The sequence below is a fragment of the Chaetodon auriga genome, chromosome 12 (assembly GCF_051107435.1).
Source record: "Chaetodon auriga isolate fChaAug3 chromosome 12, fChaAug3.hap1, whole genome shotgun sequence".
NCBI classification, from domain to species: Eukaryota; Metazoa; Chordata; class Actinopteri; order Chaetodontiformes; family Chaetodontidae; genus Chaetodon; species Chaetodon auriga.
In genome coordinates, this window is record NC_135085.1 from 22,719,492 (window position 1) to 22,740,123 (window position 20,632).

The 20,632-nt window shown below is 42.7% G+C and overlaps 1 protein-coding gene across 1 annotated transcript; it reads left to right on the forward strand.

Moving 5' to 3' along the window:
• The first annotated feature begins 1,728 nt into the window (after positions 1–1,728).
• On the forward strand, positions 1,729–19,965 carry LOC143328778 (kinesin-1 heavy chain). Its single transcript, XM_076744092.1, has 26 exons — positions 1,729–2,106; positions 6,280–6,367; positions 6,499–6,572; positions 6,671–6,775; positions 7,430–7,478; positions 7,779–7,834; positions 7,915–8,002; positions 8,114–8,238; positions 8,446–8,550; positions 9,896–10,041; positions 10,297–10,445; positions 10,727–10,914; positions 11,541–11,609; positions 11,893–12,099; positions 12,490–12,633; positions 12,764–12,955; positions 13,090–13,207; positions 13,765–13,820; positions 13,957–14,066; positions 14,269–14,370; positions 14,600–14,660; positions 15,131–15,202; positions 15,416–15,520; positions 15,790–16,006; positions 16,497–16,629; positions 17,049–19,965. The coding sequence occupies exons 1-26, from the start codon at positions 1,981–1,983 to the stop codon at positions 17,050–17,052; spliced, it is 2,889 nt and encodes a 962-aa protein (XP_076600207.1). The 5' UTR covers positions 1,729–1,980; the 3' UTR covers positions 17,053–19,965.
• The last annotated feature ends 667 nt before the right edge of the window (positions 19,966–20,632 follow it).

A 20,632-nucleotide genomic window follows, 5' to 3' on the forward strand; every position in this document is an offset into this window, starting at 1 on the left:
GGAGTGGCCAGAAAATGTGCTCAGCCACTCGTGGTTTTGACATGGCTTTTTGCTCCATTATAGCATCTGTTGAGTGAGGTCAGACATGATGAATTTTTATTTAGGAGGCTCCACAGCTGCAGCTCTCACAGCATACAGTCTAAAAACAGCTGAGTCACAGGCTGCAGTAATATCCTCTTTTGGGTGCAACAATAGCACCAGTGTTCCTAATATTTCCATGACACTTTCCTTCCATCTTCCACATTGTGTGATGTCGTACTCTGCATCATTTGCTCCAGTGTTTAATTGAAGCTTTATCACACTTATATTCAGTTAAACATTCAAAAGAAAGGAGCTGTTTTTTATTGCATCAAATGGAAATTTCTCGTAGTTTTGTGTTTCATTTCACACACATTTCCCTGTAATTCAGCGTAACGTATTTGTAATCCTGGGAGACCTGGGACAAGAAAAAAAACTTCAAGGGTTTCAACCATAGACTGTACATAACAAAGTTTGTCTTCTCATTATTCGTAGATATGGATATGCAAATGAGTTCATTGGGTTCCACAGGTTAAAAGACACGACGAATTATTACAAGCACATTTTGCACATTTTTCCCCTAAACTCCAATGTGATGAAGTACCTTCACTTGTTAAGTACTTATTTTGCTTGATTTGCCTGAAACAGATACCCCTGTTGTGCTATTGTACTGGTACTCTAAGTACTGCATATTATCATTTTGCTAGACTTTGCTAGTCAACTACATGTCAATGGGAAATACTGACTTGCCTTTCTATACTTGTTTATCCTCTGACCTCATAAAACCAGATCAACTGTTAAAGTTTAACTCATTTATCTGGTGGTCAGATGACGACAAGATTGTGACACAGACGCAGTTCCGCAGTTTTTATTAAGGTGTTCAGACGAAGGAGAGATTGGCAACTGTCTTGGCCCAGATGGTCGAGGTTAGGACTACTTTACCTGGATAGGTCCAAGTGGAATGTAAGTATGCATTTCCTCAAGCACTACACTTAAATACAATCTTTAGGTACTGTTACTTTCCTGGACTTCTTTCAATCTATTTTACTTTATACTTCTATTCCACCACATTTCAAAGGCAAATATTTGTACTTTATGGTCCACTCCATTCACCTGACACCTGTAGTTACTATTTATTTTTCAAATTAAGATTTTCCATAGAAAATAACCAGAAAAAGATAAAACCACCCAATATGTAAAATGGTTAAAATAGCTCCAACTTAACCAGCTAAAACCCAGTTGTTATGTTATTAGATTATTTCTGATTCATTAACACATAAGCAGCATTTTAATGTTTAAATCACTTTACACATTATTTATTAGTCTCATTTATGCCAATGAACCATGTCTTTATAAGCTGATCACGTTTTGCATGTAAAATCTTTATCTGCAAAGGAAAAAGTAAATATAGACGTAAAGAGCACAAAATTTCCCTGTGAAACGCAGTAGAAATGAGCAGAAAAGTGAAAAGTACATATAAAAAGTAAACAGACTACAGCACTTGAGTGAATGCACTTTCTAAGTTACTCAGACAAAAAAAAAGCAAATGTCTGTGAATAAATGTTAAACCTCGTGCTTCATTTTGACATTTTCTCTTGCTCGTGGAGGCTGAGAGGTGTTTTTGTTGATGCTCGCTGATTATTCAGAGTTTCATTACAGCAACACAAACACAGTGAGGAGGGGAGCGCCGGGGTGACGTCATGGTGAACCACAGCCACAGCAGCAGGAGGGGTGAGGTGGCCAGCCGCTGATCCACCGGTATCATGGCTTCCTAACAGGAGGGGGAAGCGATTGAGAGGAAAACAAGGATTTCTGTTGTATGCCCGACAGATAATCGCCCTTTCCAGAACCTGAGATTGGGACAGAGGGGCTCGGCCTCCCTTTTCGCCCCCCACGGCCGCTCCTGGGATCCAGGATATACTTAAATTTTATTGGTGAATTTCCATTCGTAAACCGTGGAAGATGGCCGACCCGGCGGAGTGCACCATCAAAGTGATGTGCCGTTTTAGGCCCCTGAACAGCTCCGAGGTGGTCAGGGGTGACAGATACATTCCCAAGTTTCAAGGGGACGAGACCGTTGTTATTGCGGTGAGTTATTTTGTGTTGCTACCTATTTGACAGGGCCCTCAGGGACGGTCAGCAGTACGCCATTTTTGATTGTCTTGTAGCTACTGTAGTTAGCACCTTAGCATATTAGCTAACGTTAGCAAGGGCTGACCCCTCACCGTTGCGTTGTTCCGCTGGCCCTTAGCTGCTGCCAACTTCTGGTGCCACCGAAACAGTCAGTTATATTAAACGTGGTACCCTTTCAGTGTCCAGTTCGTGGACAGTCGAAAGCAGCATTCAGTTTCACATTTCTCAAAGTCGGACAATTACTGTTGCCGTAAAATGTCTATTCGCAGTTGCTCTGTCATGGCTAGCGAGCTGTCATTCAACAAAGCCACCAACACTTAGGCTCGCACAGGTTAAAATGTCGCCAGCGTTAGCGTGCCGACCCTGCACGCCATTCACTGCATTATTACCACGACATTAATTAATAAGTGGCTGTGCATCTGTAACGATAAAGCTATTTAATGTGAACAGTTTGCGTCAGCATAAAGCGTAAGCCAGCTTTGATTTAGTAGTGGCTAACAGCCTGTTGGCTAGCAGGCTAGGCCAGCTGGTAGTTGACAGATTAGCCGGCCTTGGCTAGCTAGCTAGTTTTAATACTGTTGCTTAATTAAAGCTAACATTAGCTAGCTGACCAGCTGGCTACATAACCATGACCTATGTAGATCAAGCCGAAATTATTCAGAGTTTTGAATGTAACCTCGAATGAAAATCTGCTTCCATTTCTGAATCGGAAACAGACAATAGTAACGTCCAAATGATATCAGTGACAGTGGAAATGTCAAATTATTGGCAGACCAGGGTACTCGGTTGGCCTTGAGTGACTGGACACTTTACAGTCAGTAACCCAGTAGGTCCAACAACATATTCAGAAATTTCAGGAAATACTTAATATGTTTTCTTTTAAAGAGGGCATTCAGTTTGGAATCAAACCAAGTTTATGTGTGGTTTGATTAGCCTAGTAGTGATACAGACCCCTGCAGCACTTGATAAGGATAATGGCATGGGCACAACTTCCACTGTGACAAAAGAAGGAAATGCCTGTGCTAATGTAGTGCCATGTTACCTCAACTTTACTGAATCATCAAAGAATTTTCCCTTATATCAGTGTGTAAATGATGTGTTCTTGATGCATTGTCATCGTACACGTATACAGTGGGCTTGTCTCTAAAAAGGCAGTTTACACAGCTTGGATTCATACCGTTGCGTGCCTCTGCACTACATCCATATAAAAGGAAAAGGGAAAGGTTGGTCTTTTCATAGGCTTTGTGACTTTAGTAATTGGGAAGCAGCATAAAAGCCAGGCAAATATCTCAAGTCGGGACATGCCAAATGTTCAAAAGCCACAGTATATCATTTGAAAACAAAAATCAAGGTTAAACATTACGCATCCCCAGCGACAAACTACCATCCTCTTGTTGGACTTTGGTGTCGAGGCTCACCTACACTTTGAAAGATTTTACAAGGAAGGAGAACGTGACCTTGAATTCCTTCATGAAGTTGCATGTTTTGGCCGAGTGGATATGAATCAAGTCCTCTTTGGAGTGAAACTACTAATTTGGGTGGTGAATTTGGAAACAACAGGATGATTATTTTTTTTCTGTCCTGCAAAACAGAAGACTGTTGTTGCTGTGGTGGCTTCTTGAATAGTTTTGCTGACACTGACTTCAGGCGTTTAACTAATAGCAAGCGTACTGTCTGTGCCCCTCAGGCATGATGTGGCCCAGCCCAGTTCAGAGTGCCAGTCATACTGCCAAAATGCCAGTGAACATTGCAAAGAACGCAAGTGTTGCAGGCTAGAGCCTAGTTGCCTCAGATGGTGCATCTGCTTTGAGAAGTACAACACTTACAGTGCTCATAAGCAGCGGCACAGCCTTCTGTGTAATCCCCTTGTGTTTTCTCTCCTGGTAACCAGCTGTTCAACCAATCAGAGCAGGCAGTTGGCCGGGCGCTGGGCAATCTCTCTGGGTAGGGAGGGTAATAATTATTATGATGGTGTACTTTTGTTTTGCAGATGCTCTTATCCTGGTAGGTGACTGACTCATTTAGCTCATATTTTTATCCGTTTTGAAACAATCTGGGGCGTGGACCGAGAGGCCGAAGCCTCGATTGCATTGGTCGGCCAGTGGTGAAGCTGACCACATTGCGCGCTGTGGAGAAGTCTTACAAGCAGCTACACCACCTTTGCCTTGGCCTTGATTCTGCTTTGATACTCTCAGATATTCATGGAGGGTCACTGGCTCTGCACACCAGAGATGTTGTCTTAGAACACATTTCTGCAGTGGGCCCTTACTCAGCTCGCTTTAAAGTCCTGCCAGTGTTTTGCTGGAAAGGGAGGGAGATGAAGTTTCCGGATGAGGCTGTATGGCTGTCATAACTAGAATGGTTTGCCAAGCTGGGTTTGCCAGTGTAGTGTGCAGCAGGTGAATTATTCATACATCCATTACTTCCTTGTTGGTTTTGCACATAAAAGATCAGGTCATTGCCCCATGCTTTGCTGTCACATTTCCTATTAGCATACTGTAACCTGGGACGCCCTGCAAGAACATGACTGAGTTACTTTTAGATGGTGGAGGTGCGTTAGGGATGAGAGGAGGGAAAAGGATTAGAGAGATAAGTAAAACTGCTCGTAACACATTTGAAAAAGTAAATAAACATATAAGTAATTCACACCTGGTTTTCCTACCAACTGTGTACCATGAAACAAGGTTATCAACAAACTCACGTTGAAAGAATTTTCTTATTTTGTCATAGCAAAACAAATCGAAGTAGATTTCATGCATTATACAACAAAATCATGAGGATTCTGCAGAATAACCTTGGACTGTGTATTACTGTCTCTCCCGAATAGCTTGACCTGGCCAAGTATCATAACAAAGCCGTCAGGAGGCAGAAACATGACAGAGCACTTATTAATACTCTAACAATTCTTTTCACTTTAATTACATTTTCAGCCAGTAATCCCATCAGACAGAAGTGTAGGTAACGAGGCCAGTAGCAGCAGTAACAATGAGGACTTTAAACTCAGGCTGCGCTATTGTTTGCTGACAGCGGCTGGCAGGCCTGATAGTGGCTCAGCACTCATGTTCTGGACAGGGTTAATTGCCAGGATGTGGCGAGCTGGAGTGAATTATCATCGTCTTAAGATGCTGCTGGTCTGTGTTACACCGGGCTGTGCTTCACATGTGACCGTCTGTCGGGGGGATTATGAGCCGGAGTCCATATTCAGGACATCTCAGCTGTAGTAGTCCGAATAATTGTAGTACTGGTAAAGGTGGTGTGGCTTCTAATGTCAGGCAGTGACCTATTTGGTTTCACCTTGAGTTATGATTGTGTTTGCCCTCAACGAGAAAGCGCTAATGGGTGGTGTCTCCAGGTGACACTAGCTGCTTGACAACATTCTTAGCCGTCTGTTGCTCTTACAGGTGTCAACACTGAATCTGACAGTAACTAATCTGCTGCCACTAATGTGAGTACGTTTTGTAACCTGGGGTATCAGATGTGATGGGGCTGTCTTGTTGTGAAACTCTTCATACATCACAGCTAGAACCCCACCCATCAGGCCGAAGAAGAGATGAGTCAACCGGGACTTCAAACCTCCAAAGCCATCTCAGTTGAACCTCAGAAGTGCCTCTAGCATCAGTTTTCTTACCTTGCAGTTGCCAGCTTAAATCCAGCTATCGACCGCTATCCTCCTGGAACTGTGCTTTGAAGTTTTGACTGGCCCATGGGATATCACAGTCAGCTACAGTCTGCTTGTTTGAGACTGGCTGGCTTAGTTAGCGGTAAAAGCTGAGAATCTAGTTAGGTCGATCGTAAATGCTGTGTCCAGATTGTTGGAGAGGAGTTTAAATGAGATATGAGGAGTTGTATCGTTTGAGTTTAGCAGGGGATCTTTGTTGCTTGTCCTTCCTGTTACCCTCATTTTCTGTTGCATCTCTGTTGTCTTCTATCAAATAAGAGCGATGTCAGAAAAAATACTACTGAACTAATGTCGAATGGCTTCTGCGTTTGTCATCTTGTGAAAGAAAGTGCACACAGATGGTTTACAAAACATGCCACAGATTATCATTTTCAATAAGGTTACATAATAATGGCTTTTGTTTTGGTGCCATGACTGTTACTCACTCGCTCTTCTTCTCTTCTTTCCAGGGCAAACCGTACATGTTTGACAGAGTGTTTCAGTCAAACACAACACAGGAACAAGTGTACAATGCCTGCGCCCAGAAGATTGTAAAAGGTGAGGCCTCACTTTTGTTGTATAACTATGTAGTACACACCAGACCTATTATTTAGAGGCATATACACCAAAAAAAAAAAAAACAACCCTTTGAATCCTCGCTTCATAAACTTGTGTGTGGTGTCTTGTAGATGTTCTGGAGGGATACAATGGAACAATTTTTGCTTACGGGCAGACATCATCTGGCAAAACACACACCATGGAGGTATGGATGATGTCTAAGAACCAGTATTGTGTATTTTCCAATTAAGTCCATCGTCACTTCTCATCATTACATACAATTCATTTGGTGTCTGTTTGCAGGGGAATCTCCATGACACAGATTCAATGGGCATCATCCCCAGGATAGTGCAAGATATCTTCAACTACATCTATTCCATGGATGAAAACCTGGAGTTTCATATCAAAGTAAGCACTTTGAAGGAGCCAGCTGTTACTGCGTCCTTCTTCCTGTTTTGCCGTTCTCCGTTACAGAGCATTTTTCTCATGACACAAATATTGATGCAGGAGGCTGATGTGGAACTTGTCACTTAGCACTGCTGCATCATGTTTCCTGGCTGACTCTCTGCCGTGTTTTTTGGTCTCTACTCTTGTGTTACAGCACATGGTGGTAAATCCTTGTTGTGTTGGGAATGATAGAAAAATGAAACTTTAGTGGTGAAACATTATTCATTGCTGTTCAGAAAACGTATCTCAGTGTTGACTCGTGTGAAAATATGAGCGTTGAGCTGCCTCCCTGACTAACTGGCAGAATCGATGCAAGGCAAGTGTGAAGAAATAAATTATTCAAAGAAAGAATTAGAAAAGAAAAACATTGGAAACCATGCTCAAAACACCTTCACACCTCTGATTTGTTTGAGGTTAGTTTTTATTGGGCTTTCCCTTATTTGTAATAATAAGCAGATAATGGCATCTTTGTCTTTTCTGTATTTTTTAAAAGCTGTATAATATTACAGTGCTGCTTTATCATTTACAGTAAACAAGGAAACCCCTTGTGTGTATTTTGTTTGTCCGATCTCTCAGCTGGATTGCCAAATAATGAGCCTCTTTCTCTGTTCACAGGTTTCATATTTTGAAATTTACTTAGACAAGATCCGGGACCTTTTGGATGGTAAGTGGCTGCGATGGTGCAGTGAGGGCTTTGCCCCTCATCTCTCAGGGTTGGACCGTGACGGAATGAGCTGCTAAAAGAGAATTAATCTGGGTTGGAAACATGATGTTAGCTGGAGGCAAAATGACTTTGTTGTAAATAATGACTTGTAGATACAACAACACACGTGTTGTGAAGTGAAAAACCATTTTGGGATATGATGACCAGATATCGTCTACATAAGAAGTGGGAAATTATAAAGTGGTATACCCACAGTATGCTAACTTAATTCCCCTGACACCTTTTCTCTCTCGTCCCCAGTGTCAAAGACCAACCTGTCAGTGCATGAAGACAAAAACAGAGTACCCTACGTCAAGGTGAGGAGTTATCTCCTGTCATAATTTGGTAAATCTTGTTTGTGAAGACCAATAATCTGACACTCTGCTTTTCTTCAAAGGGCTGCACTGAGAGATTTGTCTGCAGCCCAGAGGAGGTCATGGATACAATTGATGAGGGCAAATCAAACAGACATGTAGCAGTTACAAGTAAGATGTCGTCCTGCTGTTTTACAACCGTCTTTGTCACAAATGACTGTAGTGTTTGCATTTTTTTTAGGCTGCCGTGTTTTGACCGTATGGGTGTCATCTCTCTTTCAGACATGAACGAGCACAGCTCCAGGAGTCACAGTATTTTCCTGATTAACGTCAAACAGGAGAACACTCAGACAGAGCAGAAGCTCAGCGGCAAACTCTACCTGGTGGATCTGGCTGGCAGTGAAAAGGTACAGAGAATCAAAGGAAAGCTAAACCATCTGTCATAGATGCTGGTGGATTTGTTTTATTTGGCGTCTTCATTATTTTGTAATTAAGTATTGAGATCTAGAATTTGGGTAGACCCATTTCCCTTAATTATTTACGTGGGTTGCATTCAGATGAGAGTCTGTTCTTTATCTAAACACTGAGCTGCCACGCACTCCCTGTGCTTTCAGGTCAGTAAAACCGGAGCAGAAGGAGCTGTGCTGGATGAAGCCAAGAACATCAACAAGTCACTGTCGTCCCTGGGAAACGTCATCTCTGCTCTGGCTGAAGGAACGGTCAGTAGCTCTGCTGCAGCTCTCTTTAGTCGTAGTGACTTTGGTGATGTTTCTGCCATTAAACCGTCTGTGTGATAATCCATCTGTTGAGCCATTTGTTGAATATGTTGTATTGTTCTGTTAGTATTGTCTTTTGATTTGCACTGTAACTAAAAGTGAATTATCTGGTGAGATGAACGTGTTTCCTAATTGAGGTTACTGTGACAAAGGTAGCTGTCTTATCAGTTAAGCCTTCTCTTTACTCCAGAACATAATGAGTCCCAATGTGTTTTGGCTTTATTTTGAAGCTTATTCAGCACCACGAATGTTAGATCTCTTACACCCTCAGGTGGTGCTTTTCTGTTTCACAAATGTTTTTTATGGCATTTTGAAATTGCGGACATTACTTTTAATGTATCAGACATAAGAGAAGTCTACTGTTTACCAGCTGCACAGCCCTGAGCGAGGTGTGCATCTGGAAAACCAGCATCTTTTTCAGTTATCTTACAGTGCAAGTGCCGTTTTCCACCATCTACTGGTCCTTTGTGCTGCAAAAATAACTCAAGCCGATAAAAACCTTCCTCCCAGCAATGTTTTGTTTTGCTGCTTTATAGCGATTTCACACTTTTCACTTTAATCAACAATTGGTTTGTTCTAGGGCCCCTTCGCTCTGCAAACAACCTGGGGCAGACAGCTGCTGATATGTTTGTGATGTGTGAAACAAATGAGCTATTGTGCAGAGATGTCTCACTCCTGACTGAGCGTAGTGTTGTTGAAAGAATGAAAGCAGACTGCTGCAGCGTGGCTCTTTGTATCAATACCAATATTTTATCGAGTTATCATTTGACTGCCATTTATTTTTACTGAACGTATGAGAAGTGTTACCGAAGCCGTCACTTCCTGTTGGCTCAGTGCTGGTGAAACCACAGACGTCTTCTTCTGTTTCAGGACAGCAGCAGCAGCATGTTTTTTGTGTATTATCCCAGCTGAGAGAATACCATGCTTTCTTTTGTGCTTTTTTCCCCTCTGTGTAACTCCAGAGTCTGTCATGTGGGGCATTATCGTCAAATAATTCATAATCAGGGTGATATGCCAGTTAAGAATAAATACATCTGGATTTATCATCAAGTTTGGTTTGAGATGACAGCTTTAACAACAACTTTTAACGTACAGCATTTGCTTTGTGAGATAACACTTCTCCTCCTTCTGTCTTTGTTTTGTGTAATAAAATACAGTAGGAAATGATGATTTGTGTTGTAAGAGGTGTTGTCCCGTCAAAAGGTGCTTAGTCAGTTATTTTGTTGGACTAGTTTGTTTCTCAGATTTTGTAGGGTGTGTTCATGTATATATATTTTCTGTATACTAGGCCTACATCCCCTACCGAGACAGCAAGATGACCCGTATCCTGCAGGACTCGCTGGGTGGTAACTGTCGAACCACCATTGTCATCTGCTGCTCGCCTTCCTCCTACAATGAGGCCGAAACCAAATCCACCCTCATGTTCGGACAAAGGTTTGTAGGCCAAACAAAAACACACCATGGTGCTTCATGGAATTTCTTCAGTTTCTAATATAAATACTTTACAAAAATTAATTTTGTTATTAATGATTTTAAAAATAGTTTAAGGAGTCCGTATACAGGTGTCGAAAAAGTCATGCAGAGCCGCACATGTATTCTTAATTGTTGCCACAGTTAGGATAATGGTGCATAAAATGTCCTTATTGAAGGACTTTCAGGGGAATAAAATCTGTTATTTTCTACATTTAGAGCAAAGACCATCAAGAACACTGTCACTGTGAACATCGAGCTTACAGCAGAGCAGTGGAAGCAGAAGTATGAGAGGGAGAAGGAGAAGAATAAGACCCTGAGGAACACCGTCACCTGGCTGGAGAACGAGCTCAACCGCTGGAGGAATGGTGAGGAAGAAGATTGTGTCTTATTCCGTTGTTTCTTTTATGCCCATCCACAGATGCCTCACACCAAGGAAACAAAATTTTACAACTTTTTATGTTTGATTCAGATTCTGTTTGCATTTGTGGGAGAAATTTTTATCTTTACGGTCACAGCTGGCTAAGTGCATATAATTCCAAGGAGCGGCGACAACTTGCTTTGATCTTACTTGCTTTTTCTGGTAGTACAAATGAGGCTCTTAACTGGCCATTTGAATATACTGAATGTGTGTGCACTCCCACCACAGGTGAGAGCGTGCCAGTGGAGGAGCAGTTTGACAAGGAGAAGGCCAACGCTGAGGTGGTGGCCCTGGACAACATACTCAACGACAAGCCGGCCTCCACGCCCAACGTGCCAGGTGTTCGCCTCACCGACGTGGAGAAAGACAAGTGTGAGGCTGAGCTGGCCAAGCTTTACAAACAGCTGGATGATAAGGTGAGGGAGAGAGACTAACAGGCTTGATTCCTTCCGACATTCCTCTGCCTCAAGCTTCCCATTGATTGGATGGTTTCCATCCAATTAATCTTACAATGAGATTAGAGCGAAGCAAGGCATCTGTTCGATTCGAACGTGTTCCTGCTCGTCTTTGAATCTCAAGACACCAGATGTGGAGTTTATCTTTACATTTCTCACCAGCAAATCTATAGATGTCACCTACTGTTGAATGTCCTGCGGGCTGCATGGATGCTTCAGCCTGAAGAACGAGACCGCTTCAGGAGTTTCAGTTCTGTAGTCAGTTGGGTGTCTTTGTGAAATCCGACTTCTGATCTTCTTTTAGAGACCACATTTATTCATTATTTAGTAAATATACTCTTTTTTGAACAAGACAAACTAAACAAGTTTATACTCTTACAAACAATATATCCTTGTTTAGCAGAGGTTCAGTAGGCAGTATTAAACAGAATAATGCTGATTTCTTTGGCCAAATTCAGATGTTATAAGAAAAAGTGCAAGTAGTGTTTTCTCCAAGGCGTTTTGTCACCTCGCACCAGTCGTGTCCAGTGGTACCTGTGATGCCAGGTGTGAGTGTTAATGTCTCTTTGTGTCTGTGCACTCTACAGGACGAGGAAATCAACCAACAGAGCCAGCTGGCTGAGAAGCTGAAGCAACAGATGCTGGACCAGGATGAGGTGAGTGTTGGAGGTCCAGCAGGTGGAGGGAAGGCGCAGGTGCAGAGTGAACTCTTGATCTTTGTAGTTTCAGAGGTGTGCGCTAACACATGAAGCTATCAGAGCTGTCAAGCTGTAATTATATTTTACTCCAGTCCTGTTGTCTCAAGTAGAGCTACAATCTTCAGTCCACCTGCATCTATTTAAGGAGGAAAACGTGTGTTCGATAACAGATCAAATAAAAATGCTACTTGCTCACTCATCCACATTGTAACATGAATACACTTCTCTTCCCCGCTCGCAGCTTCTAGCCTCCTCCCGTCGCGATCATGAGAACCTCCAGGCAGAGCTGAACCGCCTGCAAGCAGAGAACGAGGCCTCCAAGGACGAGGTGAAGGAGGTACTGCAGGCTCTGGAGGAGCTGGCCGTCAACTACGACCAGAAGAGCCAGGAGGTGGAGGATAAGACCAAGGAGTTTGAGGCCATCAGCGAGGAGCTTAACCAGAAATCGGTGAGCTGAGGACAGATATCAGCATGCCCAAAGTCACCGTGACGCTTTAAATTTGGTCATGTGCCTTTTAGTTGTCCTTTATTTTGGTTGTGTTGACACGCAACACTATAATTAAACTTTTACAACCTGCAGGGATAAAAGCAGCTGCAGACACACACATGTGCACATTTATTTCTGCTACAGCCCCTTCCTTTCTTTCATAATTCAGAAGGGTTGGTGGTTGACTGTGGTCTCATGATGTGCCTTAAGTATGATTGATACTGGAGAAAATCCTTTACATTCATCACAAAATAGTGGAAGTTGAAATAAAAATCCCTTGCTGTTTTTTCTACATTGAAAACAACAGACAAACATTCTGAGAGAAAGAATGACACGCTCTCTCCTCTGCAGTCCATCCTGTCCTCTCTGGACTCTGAGCTCCAGAAGCTGAAGGAGATGTCCAACCACCAGAAGAAGAGGGTGACCGAGATGATGTCTTCACTGCTCAAGGACCTCGCCGAGATTGGCATCGCCGTAGGCAGCAATGACATCAAGGTAGAGGAAGAAGTTGCAGTGATAAAACTGTGCTGTCAGATGCTCTGATGATGGAATGCATGAACACCTGGTTCTGTCTTCCTCCTCCATGCGGTCATGCCTCTACATCTTTCCTCTTTTCCCCTTCCAGCAACATGACGGTGGCAGTGGCATGATTGATGAGGAGTTCACGGTGGCCCGTCTCTACATCAGCAAGATGAAGTCTGAAGTGAAGACCATGGTGAAACGCTGCAAGCAGCTGGAGAGCACCCAGTCCGAGAGCAACAAGAAGATGGACGAGAACGAGAAGGAGCTGGCCGCCTGCCAGCTGCGCATCAGCCAGGTACGATAGAACGGGCCAAAAGCAACGCTGTGAGCTGAAAGTCCTGTGTGCATGCAAAGAAAGAATAGTTTCATTTCTGAAAACCCCAGAAGGATTGTACACATCAACATCTGTGTTATCTCTTTTGTCTCCAGCATGAGGCTAAAATCAAGTCCCTGACTGAGTACCTGCAGAACGTGGAGCAGAAGAAGAGGCAGCTGGAGGAGAACGTGGACTCTCTCAATGAGGAGCTTGTCAAGCTCAGCGCTCAGGGTACGTCAAGAGCAGGAGTTGCACTCACTTCCACTCCCCTTAATGTTTTGATTGGAGGCCGTCAGTCCTAACAGGAAGTCTTTAACCTCTAAATAGTTGTACACTAAAACTTGCTAGGGTTAGGTTTCAGGAACTTGTTTTAAATTGGAATTTTATGAGAGCTGGGGATTGGTTATGAAGCACGCTTTTCAGCTCCAGTTGTTTATTTCTGATACTGAAGTATTGATCTACTGTATTGCATTGGGTTTACAGCATGGTAGTTCAAAGCAAATGCTAAAAGTGCACAACACTGCAGCGGCATGGCAAAAGTTGTAGTAGGCTGAGTGTGTGAAAGTCTAGATTTGGTTTTTGCCTTTGGCCTGTTCTGGTTTCTTCTTTAATCGTATGATGTGACAGGAATCAAAACAGGATTGAATTTACAACTAAAATCAATGAACAAAATCCCATAATCTCTATCCTAACTTTCATATTCTTAGTGTTAAGTGTAGACGAAGGTTACTGTGTTTATCCCTCTTATCCCACCTCATGACAATGAATCCTGTGTTTGTGTTTTACAGAGAAAGTCCATGCTATGGAGAAAGAGAATGAGATCCAGACCGCCAATGAAGTCAAGGTGTGTCTCTCTGCCCCGTTACACAGTCGACACAACTGTGTGAAACATTTCTGCTTCTGGTCTTTTACTGTGTTTTTCTCAAATTTATTTTGTCTAATAAAAAGTGTGCAAATTTTGTGTATTTGTGTGTGTTTAGGAAGCGGTGGAGAAGCAGATCCACTCCCACCGTGAAGCTCATCAGAAGCAGATCAGCAGCCTGCGAGATGAGCTGGACAACAAGGAGAAACTCATCACTGAGCTGCAGGAGTAAGTCTTCAGTCGTCACTCCATTGGAGAGATGCATGTTAGCATAGACAGACAAAATGACGTTTAATGATAAAATAGTAAGGAAACAATGTTTCAAGTATGATACTTCACTTTATCCTGTGACAACTGTAAGTACAGTAAAAGCATACTGAGGTTCAGTCAGTAGGATCACATAAACATGATGCTGTGTCGTGTCCTTCAGTCTGAATCAGAAGATCATGCTGGAGCAGGAGAGGCTCAGAGTGGAGCACGAGAAACTCAAATCCACCGACCAGGAGAAGAGCCGCAAGCTGCATGAGCTGACGTAGGTTTCTCACACACACACACACACACACACACACCACACTGTTCACTCAGCATGGTTCACTTCAATGGTCAGATACAATAAATGTGCAGAATATCACATTGACGTGTATTTTTAGCAGAGGCTGAGCTTGTGCACGGCACCTGCTTACTGTCTGTATGATTTCATACAACAGCAAAGATAGATCTTAACTGTTGTTGCTGTTGTTGTTGTTTTTGTTGTTGTTCAGGGTGATGCAGGACAGAAGGGAGCAGGCCAGACAGGACCTGAAGGGCCTGGAGGAGACAGTGGTGAGTCCATCTAAATCAGCTGATTGAATCTACTTACTGTGGGTCTCTGTCAGATCAGATGGTGGACTTACATCCTGTTGCAAGTAGAATTTGTTCTATCCTTGAGTTGACTTTTTGTTTCCAGTTTGAACAAACACATTGCTGCAAGTTGTAAATGCCAAAATGGACAAACAAGTCAAACCAGTAATTTCCACTCCGGCTGTTCCACTCAGTGTTTTTTTCATTCAGCAGTTAGTATTTACAGCAAACATTCATTATGAATGAGTGAAAGATTTTGAATTCAGCAGCAGCCTGAGTGTTAGCTTTGAAATGTAGGAACATCTGTTCACATCTGCTGTTGCAATGAGTTTCCTTTCTCTAAATTGATACCTGCTGTGTTCAGGGTTTGGATTTAACTCTTTCAGTTTGTTTCAATCATCTCAGAATGAGTTTTTCCTCATTTTCATTGCGCTTGTCTTTTTCCATTCAAGGCCAAGGAGCTGCAGACTCTGCACAACTTGAGGAAGCTCTTTGTCCAGGACTTGGCTACCAGAGTGAAAAAGGTGAAACACTATGATCAAACGTTTTTGTGTGGGATGAGAGGGATTTATCAAGCACAAAAATGAAAAACTACAAAACAAACGCACTAGTTCTGCCATGAACAGCAACAATGTCAGGATGACTGAAGTGGTGCAGATTAAAGGATAGTGCGACGTGATCATACACCCGCCGGGTATTATTTTCATTTTAATCCTTGTGTTTTGTTTGTCGTGCAGAGCGCTGAGATGGACTCGGATGACACAGGCGGCAGCGCAGCACAGAAACAGAAAATCTCCTTTCTTGAGAACAATCTTGAGCAACTCACCAAGGTTCACAAACAGGTAGGATTTTAATATAGATACTGAGCAACGATTCAGAGATTATTTCTGTCCCTTTAAGGTCTCACAGCACCCTCGCGGGACTGATCCTCTTTGTAGTTGTCCTGTTCTTTTATCTTATTCTCTGCCTTTAAATCAGTGTGCTCTACCAACTTCTCCTTGCTATCTTCTTGCTAAATCTATTTGCCCATTTCACCCCGGGCTTCCCTGGTGGACTGCTGTCCAAAGTTAGATGGGAGAAATGATCTAAGACGCTGCCGTTTGTCCCACAGCTGGTGCGTGATAATGCAGACCTGCGCTGTGAGCTTCCTAAACTGGAAAAGCGTCTTCGTGCTACGGCTGAGCGGGTCAAGGCCCTGGAGTCTGCTCTGAAGGAGGCCAAGGAGAACGCCGCCCGCGACCGCAAGCGCTACCAGCAGGAGGTGGACCGCATCAAGGAGGCCGTTAGGGCCAAGAACATGGCCAGGAGGGGACATTCGGCTCAGATCGGTTAGTAGGGATGGATGGGATGGGAACACGTGTACACCTCCTCTGATTCAGGGCAGAAAACACGAGGCTGTTGTGATATGGTAGCTGGAGACAAATCCTGTTATACTACTATTACACAGATCGTGTACATTTTCACTAACCCTCTAAATGAGGGTTAGTTGCCTATTTAAGTAGATCTCTTTCCAGCTACATCAAAAACTGACCAGAAACGTAGCAATTTTCATAACCCAATATAGAAGCTTTTATGCTCTTATTGTGGTGAGAACATCAGGCCAGAATGCACATGTGTTAATGTACCAAAGCCAAACTACAGAGAGACACACGAAGAGGAGTGCATTTATTGACAAGGACACTCAAGTACACACAGGGATTATATATGAATACCTAGAAATTTTGCCATTTTCAGTCATGTGTAAGCTTGAAAAGACTTTTCAAACTCTCCAACACCTACTTACGCTCCTCACTCCTCCTCCTCTTTCTCCCTCCCCAGCCAAGCCTATCAGGCCTGGGCAGCAGCCGGTGGCGTCCCCCACCCACCCCAACATCAACCGCAGTGGAGGAGGCTTCTACCAGAACAGCCAGACGGTGTCCATCAGAGGAGGCAGCGGCAAGCCAGAGAAGAAGTAAGTGTACCACCGCTCCTTCTTTTCTGGAGGATAACGAGACAACACGTCATTTAAGAAATGCAGTAACTGAAGAAGGAACATTAAAATGTTCTGGTGACGGCAAAGAGCCAAGATACTCCATTTCAGAACCTTTAATTTTAGACTAAAACAATAAAACACAAATTTACACATCAGTGAGGACAAATCAACACTCAAGACTGATTATACCCTTACTCAGTAGATACATGGACGTTTATATCAAATATTAGTAGTACAAGTACTGCTTTAATCGGTTAAGAATCCAGTTTTTAGTTAACGTGTTAATATTTGGATTTTCGTGCTGGCAGATGCAGGAACACAAAAGCCGCCTCCTTTTTACTCCAAGTGAAATCTGTTTGACACATCTGGAAATCTGACTTGTCCTGTTTTATCTGCAGCTGAAGAGCAGCGGGACAGCCGGATGACACCACCGAAGAAGCCAATATCACCCCCCCCGCCCACCCCGACAACCTGTCATTCCATTACAGCGAACAGGCTCCTCGTCGCCGCTGTGGAGCCACGAAGGAGTTTCTGAATTATAAATATATATATATAAATATTCCTGGCCTGTACAGCTCCAAGCCCCACACCTCCACCCACTCCCCCACCCCAATTCTCATCATGACTTATCTCTTTTTCTCTTACTGGATATAATCAAAAAAAAAAAAAGACAACAAATTTAATTTCCAAAAGGCAAAATAATATTCTGACCCACTGAACCAAACGCAGTCTTGAGCGCAGCCTCGGTGAGCGAAACCGCGCGCACCTCCAACGTGTTGCTTCGGTTTTTGTTTTGCACAGTCCGTCGTCATCCGTCGTCGTCGTGCGAGTAGTTCTGCACTGTGCCAAGCTGAATGTAAGGGTGGCAAGATCCGAAAAAAGCAACCAAGTGAAAACACAACCTGAAACAAAAAAAAAGACCAAAAAAAAAGGAGACTCTCCCACGAGAAATAGCTTGATCCTATAGGCTAACCTCTGTACATTTCATCATAACTATTATTGGTTGTTAACCACACTTTTCTCTGGATAGATTTTACATGCTTCTTTAAGGAAAAAAAAAATTACAAAAAAAAAAAAAAAATTGTATGGTTTTGAATTGACTAGATGGCGTTGAGCACTACTGTTCTGTCCGGTCTTGTACAGATGTAAAATTGGCACTACTGCACACGCTTCCCCGGTGAGAGCCGAACGAAACGGGAACGGCGAAAAAGAAGGACGAAAAAAATGAAAAGCCAAGACGTGCGACAGTGTACTGTAGATGTATTTAACTAAATACCTGTGGAGGCCAATTGTTTTTATCATTAAGTTAAAATAAAACCTATACTCGTTATTGGTGACTTCATGAGAAGGATGTAAAGAATGTAGAGAGGAAGCGAGGAAGGACGAGAATGATCCGGTTAACACAACAAACTTCCACCTTTTAGCATAGCCTATGCTAAGTAGCTAAATGTACTGTTTTTACTTATCTCAGTGGTTAATAATGCTGTGTTAATGGACGCTATTTATATCTCTCTGCACATTGGAGCATATAGACTGCAGGCGTATAGACTGAGATAGCACACACCACAATGCTTGTCCTGTCCTAGCTGGGTCGCTGTCACTCGCTCATCTCCAGGACCTGTTTTTTTTTTTGTTTTTTAGTCGTAAACCTGACCGATCAGGAGCTGTTTGATCCCTGTCTTATCATGATTTCTTTTCAAGGGTGCCTCGCTTTGATTTTTTTTCCCTTTCTTTCGTCTTCCCTCTCACACCCTCTGTGTTGTTTCTTCTAGATTTAGGACCTGTATCTGTACGTGCCCCTTTGGTTGTAAATTTGCAGAAAACAACGTGTTTTGCTGGATTTTATGTACTGTATCTCTTTCATTGTTCCATAGATGGTGTAGATGCATATTTGAAGGGGAATGGCAGGCGGGGGGGTGTCAGTCGACGGATCAGACCCTTGCCGCTGATCAGCCAATCAGGAGAGCAGGGTCTGAAATTGCACAACAATCTTCTGTCATCATCTGGAGGAAGCGTTTATTTAACTAAATCTAGTCAGGGGTGTAGGATTTATTTGGTGTTTTGTTGTCTTTGTTGTATTTTTTAGTGTCATTTCATGATTTTTCATTTTAATTCCCACCACGGCTTGATTTTTTTTTTTCTGTTTTAACCCTGTGATGAAGCCCCAGTGCATCGGCAAAGAGCTTGTTGTGATTGTAACCCCAGCGTGAGAACACTAACATCTTGTGCAAGTGCAATATACTGTAAAATACACTGTATATCAGTCAACCGGCAGGCGTGAGCAGGGTGTGCTTGCAGTAATCCTGCCATACGGAGTCAAAGTCCTGCCCCTCTTCCTCGTTCGCTTCTCTAACGTTTGGCTCTCCATGTGTTTTCTCACTGAGGTTTTCTTTCATCGCTCTTTCTGAAAAGCTGGAACATGATGCTTTTTTCTGGACCGTACTCTTAAAATCAACGAGTATCTTCACGTACCAGGACGCTGAACTTTCTGCAGATGACAAGATGGTCCGATTGTTCAGTGGTAGATATTAAAGTTAGTTTCAGCTTTTTAGAAATGTAGATTAAAGAAACTCTCTGCTGAAAAATATGCTTTTGGCCGAGACGAGTGGAACCAACCTGGAAAAGGGGGACTGGGATTTTGACTTCCTTTCATAAGATGTCGTGCTAAGACCTGTCATCTCGTAACAGGAAAGTTGGGTTTAATAGCACTTCTTCACAATACCTGCACTCATAAAAACACTCCACATGTGGCTGTTTTGAATGGAGGAAAAAAGAAGTTTCCAAAGCCCTGTAAATGAACTGTTTGTCGTCAGCTAATAATTTAAGTCGTATTAATTACTTTCTACGAGCTGCAGGAGGAGTCGCTCCCCCGCTTCTATGACAGGACAGTGTTTGGTGTCTATCGAGGTGGTTTATTCCCTCTGTATAATCTTCTAGATTAGCTGAGACTCTGCAGCATGGACCTCAAAATGTTTATCCGTTGACCTTCCACCAAAACTGGATATGAAATAGGGAAAAAGTAATAAATCAAAACAACAAAGAATATTTGTGGTGTTTACCTGAATTGAATTTTGCATTAATTCTAAATAAAAAACAAAGTGTAGCCACTTTTTTTTATTACTGTGTAATAGTTGGTCAATTTCTAAAGGACAGTTTTGAGGATCCATCGGTGGACAAGGTACTGGATCATTCCTGGAGAACTGGGGCACAAATAGCAGGGCTCTGATATGGACAGAGATGGGAAGTTCATGAGATCACAGTTTTGGATTGATTGCATGATGTAAATGTATGTGTGATTAAATAATTATGAGAAAACACCAACCTCTGTCGTCTTTTTGTGTCCAGTTAAGACTTCCTTATTGTCTAATATTTCTGTCCCTTTGGTGAGGTCTGATTCTCTTACATGAATTGGAGCATATTCCTGCAACCAGAGGAGTGAAGGGTTGTCGCAGTGAGACAGTCCCACAACTTTACTGAACAACTAAGATTTGTAATGAGTAATATTTGGAGGCAGCTGTAAGTGTAGTGTCTGGAGACTAGTCGGGTTTGTAATTGCTTAATTAAATGCAACCTTGTGTTTTCTCCGTACGTTACAACGTGATTCCGTCACCTTACGTTCCTTACGCAAATTTTAAATACGAACGTTCCTTTTTTTTTAAGATTGTTACCTTTCGGATTATTTTCAATATATTTTCGCGTGTGCCTCGAGTGAAACCAGCAATTAAATATTAAAATATTTCCAAAAAGTTCATAATTTAGGATATACTCCTCGATTCTCTTATCATCTGTAGGTTGATACCGCTCCTCACGTCTGTATGCTCAGTATGAAGCTAACGCCAGCAGCCGGCTAACTTAGCTTAGCACAAAGAGTGGACACAGAGGCAAACAGTTAGCCTCTGTCCAAAGGTAACAAAATCTAGCCGCACCTTTGAAGCGGGCAGGTGGACACAAACGAGCTGGATCCAGCTATGTATTTGTAGTT